The sequence below is a fragment of the Atta cephalotes genome (assembly GCF_000143395.1).
Source record: "Atta cephalotes unplaced genomic scaffold scaffold00058, whole genome shotgun sequence".
Classification (NCBI taxonomy): domain Eukaryota; kingdom Metazoa; phylum Arthropoda; class Insecta; order Hymenoptera; family Formicidae; genus Atta; species Atta cephalotes.
The window spans coordinates 133,825-144,836 of record NW_012130122.1 but is presented as its reverse complement, the minus strand read 5'-3'; the positions used below and the strand labels follow the sequence as shown (position 1 = coordinate 144,836).

At 29.8% G+C, this 11,012-nt stretch overlaps 2 protein-coding genes across 2 annotated transcripts; one reads left to right on the top strand and one right to left on the bottom strand.

The window, feature by feature from the left end:
• Nucleotides 1-1,328: 1,328 nt before the first annotated feature.
• On the bottom strand, nt 1,329-3,635 carry LOC105623439 (acetyl-CoA acetyltransferase, mitochondrial). Its single transcript, XM_012204833.1, has 8 exons — nt 3,609-3,635; nt 3,118-3,264; nt 2,917-3,031; nt 2,431-2,624; nt 2,025-2,315; nt 1,746-1,934; nt 1,517-1,674; nt 1,329-1,449 (listed from the first exon to the last, which is right to left on the bottom strand). Exons 1-8 carry the CDS (start codon nt 3,633-3,635, stop codon nt 1,329-1,331), a joined length of 1,242 nt encoding a protein of 413 aa, XP_012060223.1.
• Nucleotides 3,636-6,714: 3,079 nt separating this feature from the next.
• LOC105623438 (baculoviral IAP repeat-containing protein 7-B) lies at nt 6,715-9,654 on the top strand. Its single transcript, XM_012204831.1, has 8 exons — nt 6,715-7,215; nt 7,355-7,475; nt 7,589-7,774; nt 7,864-8,039; nt 8,211-8,489; nt 8,709-8,851; nt 8,943-9,112; nt 9,464-9,654. The coding sequence occupies exons 1-8, from the start codon at nt 6,715-6,717 to the stop codon at nt 9,652-9,654; spliced, it is 1,767 nt and encodes a 588-aa protein (XP_012060221.1).
• The last annotated feature ends 1,358 nt before the right edge of the window (nt 9,655-11,012 follow it).

The following is an 11,012-nucleotide window of genomic DNA, read 5'->3' as shown; positions in this document are numbered from 1 at the left end:
AGAACTATCAGTCCTTAAAAGGAATTTATTTTGTATTATAATTAAAATTATAATTATAATTAAAAAATAAAAATAAAATTTGATAGATTTTTAATAGTCTATGTAAATTGTAACTTTGATACAACAGGTCTTATTAATCATAAAAATATCTTTTTAAACATATGATACGTGATTTATTAATATGTCAAAATACTAAAATATTAACTAAATATTAATTGGTAGAACAATTTGATAAATAGAATTATATTCACTAGTGCTAAAAAAAAAGTATGAGAAACGATTATCTTCGTTCGTGTATATTTTTTAATCAAATAATATTATCATTGTACAAAATATTATAAAAATATTTTTTGAAGTTTTTGAATTTTGTCAAAATGATATAGTCCACTGTAAACTAAAAAATGTGATTTTTTTTCTATATATTTTACATATATTTAATATGTATATAAATTGTTATATATAAAATAAAATTTTATTACATGAGATATATAATAAAATTGATACATTTGAACGAATGTAACAATAATACAAGTTTTAACATCTTATTAATGTATATATTTATCTTTCCTTGAAATCAATTCATTAAGTCTCCTTTCTAACAAATCGGCATCTAACAGATGTTTGCACAGATACTGACCTTCTAAAAAGAGGACTGGTATATCATACTTATACAACTGGAAATACTGTTCATTTCCTTGTGCAGCTATATCAACTTCTTCCAATTGATAACGACCGGCGAAACGTAAATGCAATTCGTTCTTTAAAACATCGCAAAGCAGACATGGGCTCTTTGTGTACAATGATAATTTTGGTGGAGAAGATATCGGATGGGACCTAAAAATCATATAACATGCTTCTACTTTTGAGAGATCTTCTTTGCACATTACAATTCAACAAAAGTCAAGAAAATTAATCAAGTTACTGATGTAAAACAGTTTATTTCTATATATTCATACAACAAAATATATAATGCAACGAGACATATGCAGTATACAATAAAATGTATAATAAAAATATATCATAAAAAATGTTTTTTAAATACTTCCATGTATTTAAAAGCCATTTTATACGTACATATATCGTAGAAAAGTGTAAAATGTTCTAAAACAATAATCTTATACAAATAAGAAAAGCTGAATCTTTTTAATTACAGTATTTTAACAACTATTTAACAGTTATATGATACAGTACTTTAACAACATACAACATATTTAGTATAAAAATATTGTTTTTTTATGTACTTTTTTATGTATTTATATTATCGCGATATTAAAAATAAATTGTCCAGTTTGTACAAATGGAAATGACATCTGTGATAATCTTCGAACTTACAATTTTTCAATTAGGATTGATGACGCTCCGCCACCCCCGTTGCAAATTGATGCGATGCCTTTTTCTCCAGCTTTAAGTACATGCGCCAAGTGTACTATGATACGTGCTCCTGACATGCTATAAGGTTTATATTAATTTTATAATTAAGATGTACGAAACAATAGAATGTATTCAAATAACTCACCCTATGGGATGTCCAAGTGAAACAGCACCACCGTGAACATTTACCTTGGCAGGATCAATGTCGAGTAATTTCTGATTTGCCACAACCACCGCGCTAAATGCTTCATTGATTTCCCACAGAGCTATATCATTCTTATTAACCCCAGCATTTTGAAGCAGCTAAAGACATGAAAATAAAAATTTTAATATTTTCCTACTCTAGAAAATTAATATACCAGTAAAGAACTCACCGATGGTACTGCAAAAGCCGGTGCAATTGGAAAATCTATAGGATCCGTTGCTGCATCCTGAAAAGCGACAATTCTAGCCAAAGGCTTGAGATTCAGTTTTTGAGCGACATCACTGGTCATCAAGATTAAAGCAGCAGCACCATCATTTAGAGTAGACGCGTTTCCAGCTGTCACTGTACCATTCTCTTTCTGCACATACAAATAAGAATACATATACAGAGGAAGTATGTATTAGACAAAAACTTTAAATACAAATAAATTAGTAGAAGACAACTTTACCTGAAAAACTGTGTTCAATTTGCTAAACTTCTCGAAGTTGACTCTTTTATATTCTTCATCTGCAGTAAAATTTACATCCGGTTTGCCTTTTTTTTGAGGCACCTTAACAGATACAAGTTCATCCTTAAATACATTATTATCATAAGCTGCTGCACTGCGTTTGTAACTGCTGATGGCATATTCATCTTGTTGCTGACGAGTAATATTAAGTTTTTTAGCCGTGTTTTCAGCACAATTACCCATATGACATTTATTGTAAACATCAGTCAATCCATCGAATACAATTCCGTCCTGTTAAATCTTTTTATGTTAATCACTTGTACAAATGTATAGACATTTTTGTTTTATAACATACGACATATATAGAAACTATAATAGAAAAAAATAAATGCAAGAATTACTCAACCTCAAGTTTTACTCCACCATATGACATCTCACCACGTGATAAATAATATGGCACATTAGACATAGATTCCATACCACCGGCTAAAACGATCTCTTGATGACCACATTGTAGAGACTGAGAAGCCAGCATGACACTTTTCATGCCACTTGCACAAACTTTGTTTACTGTTGTACATATTGTTGATGTTGGAAGACCTAATAACAAATATATTAAATTTCATTAATATTTTTAATACTTTTTTTAATACTTTTCTTTTAGGAGATGCAGTCAACACAAACGTTATTCTATTCTTCTCGGCATTCAATGAAAAACTAAAGAAAACAGTATGTGTCAATTGTCTCCTAAACAGAAAGTAGTCATAATAAATTTTGACATTTTTCTATGCAGATTTGTCCAAAAATTTTGTTATTATTGTATTTTATTGTATTTTATTATAATAATTAGTGAAATATGGTTATTAAAAAAAATTGAATGTATTTTCAAAACCTGCAAATAATGCAGCCTGTCTCGCTGGTGCTTGACCCAAAAAAGCTTGACAAACGTTGCCCATATATATCTCTTTAATTTGTTCTTTGGCAATACCAGCTCTTTCAATAGCTGCCTGAAACAAACAATTTAATCATTAATCACTTACATTGTTATATTAAATATAAATATTAATTATATGTTTCTATATAAAATTCTTACTTGCATAGCTACCGCACCAAGCTTAGTAGCTGATATGCTTGACAGAGAGCCAAGGAATGAACCCATTGGGGTACGCACAGCACTAACTATCACAACATCATTTAATTTGACTTTTGAACTGTACAAACGTTTGCTCATAAAATTCATCTGAAAAAAATCATTTAAACAAAATTTCCTGTATACCTTTAATTAAACTTAAAAAAATTATATCTTTTAATTATATCTTTTTAAAACTATAAAAAACATACATTAAAATTATACAAGTCATACTTGATTAATAACAAATTTATCTGATATATGATTATAATACAAAGTAGATTATATGTATAAAAATAACATATAGTAAAATATGTTTTATAATTACAATACAAAAAAAATCGAAATGTACATCAATCAAAAAGCAATTTTAATTAATCCCCAAGCAAAACAATAAGTCATTATTCGATTTTAATGTTATTTTGACTTGTTGTTTTGTTTGGGTCATTACTTACTTTAGCTAATCTCGTTACAGTCGCCATAATAAATAATAAAGATTTATTAAAATAGAAATATTTTAATGTGCAGTCGCTATCTTGCAGGTTACTATCAACTAAAAACAACACAAAATGGTGTTTCTTGAGGTCTGTTTATTGCTGTACTTTGAACCGATATAAGTTGAAGTGAAACAAATATATATTTCTTATTGCATTTTGCACTGTGTGTATCAGTTCAGAAAGTGCAACAATAAAAAATAGATGTTTGATTAGGTTAGGTTACCGACAAGATACTATTAAAGATGGTCGACATTTACAAAAGTTGCGTGCCTATTAAAATTTAAGTGATCAAGAATAAGAAACTAATAATATGATACTAATTTCACGATTTATTAGTTTCCTAGGCATGTGATTAAAACTTAATAATACTCGATTTTATTTAAAACTATGATTTTAATATTATCATGCGAGTTTGATTATCAATTCAAAGATGATAACTGGAGAGAAAAAATTGTAATTTTTCGGCAATATATAAGATATTATAGCATCAAAAGTATATATATTTATTTATACAGTATTTATATAATAAAAAAATCACAAAATAATGTATTATCGAAATATTTATGTTAATAAACATAAATTTTTATTAATTGTCGATTATCATTCTTCAATTATTCCCGAGCCCCATTGAAGTCATGAAAATTTGCCCAGGGCCGACGGTCTTAAAACAGCTGTATCTTGTCAGTGCGTAAATTTTCGTGACCATCAATGCAAAATGGGATCCCAGGAGTTCAGGGATAATTGAAGAACGATGACATTATCAATAATTGATACAAATTTGCAATTTTACTACATAAATATATTTGGATAATACATTATTAAATTCATAATTTTTTTTATTATATAAATATTACATAAATAAGTATGTATACTTTTAAAGATATGCATTTAACCATGTAAGATTGTAATAGCTTCTACGTCTTGTATTTTATTCTTGACTCTTAAATTTACTTGATTATAAAGAACATTCAATCGCCAAACATCGGTCTGAATTTCACATAAGATACAAAAGCTCAACCATGAAATATTTGTTTGATCATATAGCTTCTCAACAAGTTTAAGCATTTATTTATACATATGTTAATTACTCAGCAAACGAGAATTAAAACAGATTGAAATTTTTTTCTATCCGAATAATTTTCTATCCGCGTATTTTAAATAATACTGTTTTTGGATTTAATTGGATTCAATTGGATTCAATTAGATTCAATTGGATGCAATTGGATTGAAAAACTGCATTTCCTATTCAAAATTTTGAATTGAACAATATTCACAATGTATGTGTTGTGCACAGAAAACGCTAATATTATTTTTAGATTGAAAAGCATAGAGATATGCTCCATATAATTTCTATAAATAAATAAAAATACATTCAGGATTGAAAAGCATTCATTTTAACATTCGTGAATCAATATTTCTAAAAATCTGAATTCATTTTAATTCATTTCAATCCATTCTCGTTTGCTGGACACTCTCTCCCTTGAGGGAGAATCATTCGACATTCAAAATTTTAAATCCCCCTCCTTACACCAACGCATCAACATTCATTTTAGCGGTAATAGAAACTAGAGATTTGTTTAAGTTCGTTAGAGTGGAGCTGTGGTAGAAACATGTTAACCATGTGAAGTATGCGAAGGAACTTAAAGCCGGTTCCACATTAGTTGCAAGCTGATTGCAAATTTGTTGTGACAGCCAATATGAAGCGTTGATTTCAAAATGCAAGCTTTAGATTGGCTGTCGCAACAAACTTGCGATGCATGATGTATAATGCATTTTTATCCTTATTTAATACTCGGTGAATAACAAGGAAAAATAAAAGATGCATTATGCGCATCATGCATGAAATGAAACGTAGCCTAGGAGTTGCAGTTGGAAGAAATAGGAGCATGTTGGAGTATGCGACGTGACAAACCTCTTATGTATGTACACACACTAACTAATGCTTATTTCCACCAACATAGATTAACTTTAATCGGTTCAACTTATTCTTTGTCTTTTTCTAATCTTTAGAACTAAAAAAAGTAGACGAAGAGTAAGTTGAACCGAGAATAAAGTTAATCTACATTGGTGAAAATGGGCAAAAGGTCGCAACACTTTTTTTTAATGATTTTCGAAATGCAGTTTACTCACCGAGCGATTGGTTCTTACTTATGGATCCGTAGATAAAAACCAATCGCCAACCATAGAAAAAAAAGCTGTTGCAACCTTTTAGTTGGTGAGTGTACCACATATATTTGAAGATACTGTCGTAGTATCGAAAATGGATGAAGTGGATGTCCATATTAACAAGTGTTGCCAATACAGGCTCTTTATTTGTAGGAAATAGAAAATACGCACTTTACTAATTATTTTTTACTGTGTTGAATCTACAGATCAATCGACACTACCATTTTATCGACAATATCATAAAATAGATGTGATATCAATTTTTCATATCGTTAAAATGGATGTTATTTCGTTAATTTACAGACTGTTTTGACACTTGTGATGAGTTCTACAAGATATGATAAAAGCTGGAAGTGGCGAAGTGCCCTTAATGGATGTCAGCTGGTGTCAGCTCACAGCACTTGACAGCAACGAGTTTTTGGGTTTCTTTTTGAAATTATTGAGTGTTCACTCGATCAGTAATTGGTTTTCTCCAATTTTCTTTTGGTAAATACAGTCTATGTATTTTGTATATTGTATCCCTAAATCGATAGTCGTAATTATTTGACTTGTCTTACGTGTTCGAGGTGTATTTAACAATTCAGCAAATTATCATTAAAGACTTGTTAAAATTCAGCGATATCACTTACTAAATAAGTCTGTATTTTAATCAATTGATAATTTAAAAAATTTACCAAATTAATTTGCTATGAGTTTCCCTGGAAATAAATCGCTGAACTCATTGAAAATCGCATTGAAACCCTAGTGGAAATAAATTGCTGAAGTCTTAATTGACCTATTTCAGTATAATTCATATTGTCAATTGACGTAGATTTCAGCGATTTCAGCGATTTATTTCCATTAGAGTTTCAATGCGATTTTTCTTTATCAATGCAGATAATAATCTGATTCGACGAGAATGAATGTCGAGGAAAACAGACTCAGAACGTTTCGTGACAAGTGGCCGGCCAACGCCGCTGTCGATCCGACGCGTCTCGCGAAAGCGGGATTCTATTATACCGGACATGACCTAGAGGTTCAATGTTTTTTTTGTGGCACGAGGATATCTGACTGGAATTATGGTGATCATGTTATGGTTCGTCATCGAACGAAAGCGCCTAAATGCCCTTTCGTCCTTGCACCGACCAACACTATCAATATTCCCTTCATACCTGGCATAGCTGAAAGTGCTGCTGCAGAACCATCAACGCATCAACAGTTATCAGTTGATGATCACTCACAGTGGTCCAACAGTGTCGAAAATAATTCAAGCCTACCACAAAGATCTATGGATCCTCTTAAGGAATATGGTACCCTTGTAGAAAGGATAGTGTCATTTCAAAAGTGGCCAAAAACAAGTATTATCCATCCACACAAATTGGCCATGGCAGGATTTTATTATCTTCAGAATGAAGACATGGTAAGAAAATGGACTTGATATATAGAGATTGTTGTAAATCTAAGTTTACTAGAAACTGTTTACAAAAAATAAAGTTTTATATATTAGTTTTATATCTGAAAATATTTTACACTTGCATAACATTTTGTACAAATAACAGGTGGAATGCGCATTTTGCAGAGGTGTCATAATGAATTGGAAACCTGGTGACAATCCGGATAGTGTACACAGATTGAATTTTCCAAATTGTGATTTCTATATGAAACTGGAACCAGTAGAAGGTATTATTATTTTAGTAACATTCTTGAGATTCATGAATATATTCAATCTTACTTTAATTTAAATATATAAAACTTGTGTACTGTAGCAATTAATCATAGTTTTATTTCAATAGAGTTATTTGGATTTGTTTGTGTCGTGCCTGAAAGTCGAACGAATATGCCAGGAATACAGGTACATAAAACACCCCAAAGACCAGGATTCGCAATGTATGAAAAAAGGTTGCAGACGTTTAAGGGATGGCCAAAAAATCTTAAGCAAACTCCAGAAATGTTAGCTGAGGCTGGATTCTATTATAGCGGTCAGAATTATATTTATCTTTTAAATTATTAGATCTTTTTTTCCCATGAAATGTTTGTCCGAATGATTAATCTTGTATATTTGATATAGGATACGAAGATCAAGTTAGATGTTTTCATTGTGATGGAGGATTACGAAATTGGCAACCAACGGATGATGTATGGGTTGAACATGCACGATGGTTTTCAAGTTGTTTCTTTGTAAATCTTGTACGTGGACAAGACTTTGTTAAATATTGCGTTGATAATAGAAATTTCGATCTTTCGGTAATTGTCATATTCCACTTTTTTATGAATTAATTTAGTTAGATAATACAAGTAGTTAGATAATACAAATTTCATATTGTAAAAATAATATATTGTCTATATTATGTAATATACATAAGATATTTTATACATTACGTAACATGTGATACATTTTTAATTTCGTATATACAGATTATCACTGGCATGCCAGAAGATAATGCCACAGAGTCTTCAGTTGAATCTGTTTCAACTTCACTTCAAAATAGCAAACCAGATAATACAATAGCATCTGCGATTGATATCGTAGAAACTTTAGGTGCATCTGTTTCGACAGTTTCGCAACCTAGCGAATTAAGTACACCAGTAGATGTCACTGAAACTATGGTTGCATCTCTTTCGACAGTTTTACAACCCAATGTATCAATAACGAATGCAGAGGTTGAGAAACTTTTAGAAACAGCTCCAGCTATGGCAAGTAAAATGATCAAATTGTATGTATGTATTACATTAAAATTAGAGAAAACTTCGCAATACTTTTATCAATTCAAACTTTATATATAAAGAAAACAGTAAAAACATTGATGATGAAATTCTTTGTCAACGATTTGAAAACATAACTCAAATGTTCCTAATTATTCTTAATTAAGATTAATTAATTTAATATGACTTTCTTTTTTTCTCTCAATATAGGCTGCTCTTGAAATTGGGTTACAAGTAGATAGAGTAAAGAGAGCTTTGAAAAACAGAATGGAAAGAGTTGGCATACCGTATACTGATGTTGCACAACTGATACAAGATGTTCTACATCATCAAGTTATGGAAGAGAATAATAGGTATGTAAAATACAGCATACATATGTTACATGTAATTAGAAATAATTCGAATTGTTGAGGTACCATTGAGAATTATGTTTTTTTTCTTTAGCCTTGATAACAGCACTTCTAACTCACCTACTTCAGAATTGAATAATTTGTTTAATCAAGTTACTATACAAATGACTAATAATTCCGCAAATAAAAATGATACACAGGAATCTGACACATTTGAAGGAGATCTCGAGAAGAAAAAAACGGATAACGAATCAGATGATTTTAGTAAGTAACAAATAAATATCATACATTATTACATGATATTATCTGTATATTATCTGTGAAATCAGTTACATGCCACTCATGTACTATAGTTTTTATCGTTATCATACTATTGTGTATTTATGATTTTTTATTAATTTAGTTCATTTTATCAACATTTCCAGAAATAAGTGTTGATAAAATTTAAAAAAATCTTAACTGATACAACTTCTTGATGCAATGTTCTTTTATGTGAAAAATTTTTCCCTTATAAAGCTATATTATGTCTTCTATATCCTATACATACGTATTTTGATCCTTGGAAAGAAATATGCATACATGTAGCTAAATACATATTGTATCACTTTTTTGCAGTGGCTTTGCAAGAAGAAAACAGAAAATTGAAGGAAGCTCGTTTATGCAAAGTTTGTATGGATCATGAACTAGCCATAGTATTTTTACCTTGTGGACATTTAGCAACGTGTAGCAACTGCGCACCGGTTTTTGCTAGATGTCCATTATGCAGATTTAGGATTCATGGATATGTCCGTATTTTCTTGTCCTAAAGTAGAATATAAATCATATAAATCTAGCGCCAGATTATGGCTCGCGATTTGTGCTCATGATTTGCTATTTGAGATTTGCCAATGGTTTTTTATGAAATCGAAAGAAGTAAATTACCATAAATTTGTCAGTTCATGGTGCTTTAAACGATTGGATTGTAAACTATGAACCGCTAATAGATGTGAAGATATTAACAAATAATGTATTATTAATTGCAAAATTAATTAATTGCAAATTATTAATGACAAATGAATTATAAATTGTATGAGCATAATCTAGCGCTAATTTAAGGCAGGCCTCTCTGCAAATTGTGATGAAGAATTGATGAAAATTGCTAAAAAATCAAATCCACATTATTTCTTCTGTTTTATGTTATTTGAAATGTTTTATTTACAAAATGTCTCTCGTCTGTTATAATTTTATTTTGATAACAATAACATAAAATATCTCAGCTAATTTTATAAAAGTGAGAAAGTGTAAAGAAAAATAACAATAATAACAATTGAAAATAACAATTGAAAAATAACAACTGATTACGTAGACTTGATTTGTAACAAAAAAAAGTGTGATTGAAGATTGATGGAAGAGACAAATAGCGTTTTCTCTTGGCTACACTATCGCCCATCAGTGCAACACTCAGTGATCATGTAGCGTATTTCCTTGGCTGATAGGCGAACTCATTCAATGTAACATGTTTCCGTGGCTATAGTGTAGTGCAAATTTTATGAAGTTTTACGAAGTGGGGTTTTGCTACATGATCTCAAAGAGACAATGTGACATTAAAAATTTGGAAGTAAAAATGGAAGTCAACCGGCAGCAGAATTAAACACGATAGTATGAAATAGTATACACCATGATGTATGTACACTTGTATAGTGCAGCACTGATGCAGCACTTACTTATTACGTAATTGGTGTAGTGCGAGATTACACTCAGTGTATCCCAAGAGAAAACGCTATAAGATATAGAAATCACACTATTTCTTCATTTAATTTTTGTTTTATATGTATATACATATTGTGGATACAAAATGTCTTTCATCTATTATAATTTTATTTTGAAAATGACAATAACGTGCATCTCAGCTAATTTTGTAAAAGTGGGAAAGTGTAAAGAAAACTTGAAAAAATAACAATTGTATCTGATTACAGATTTGAACTACAATTATCGAATTATAATAATTATTATTTGTTATCAATACATTGTATTGATTTGAGCTACAATTATTATCGAATTATAATAATTATTATTTGTACAATTGTATATTTGTATTATCAATACAATTGTATTTATTTATTATCAATACAATTGATAATAAACAAATACAATTGTATTGATAATATACAAATAATAATTATTA

What these genes read in the sequence shown, in the direction of transcription:
- LOC105623439 (XM_012204833.1), bottom strand. Translation starts at nt 3,635, where the DNA reads ATGGCGACTGTAACGAGATTAGCTAAA. An exon ending in ACAGGCTGCATTATTTGCAG is followed by an intron (nt 2,625 to 2,916) that starts GTTTTGAAAATA and finishes ATTTGTTATTAG; the next exon opens with GTCTTCCAACATCAACAATA. An exon ending in AATTGAACACAGTTTTTCAG is followed by an intron (nt 1,935 to 2,024) that starts GTAAAGTTGTCT and finishes TTGTATGTGCAG; the next exon opens with AAAGAGAATGGTACAGTGAC.
- LOC105623438 (XM_012204831.1), top strand. Translation starts at nt 6,715, where the DNA reads ATGAATGTCGAGGAAAACAGACTCAGAACGTTTCGTGACAAGTGGCCG. An exon ending in ATAGAAATTTCGATCTTTCG is followed by an intron (nt 8,040 to 8,210) that starts GTAATTGTCATA and finishes TCGTATATACAG; the next exon opens with ATTATCACTGGCATGCCAGA. An exon ending in GTTATGGAAGAGAATAATAG is followed by an intron (nt 8,852 to 8,942) that starts GTATGTAAAATA and finishes TTTTTTCTTTAG; the next exon opens with CCTTGATAACAGCACTTCTA.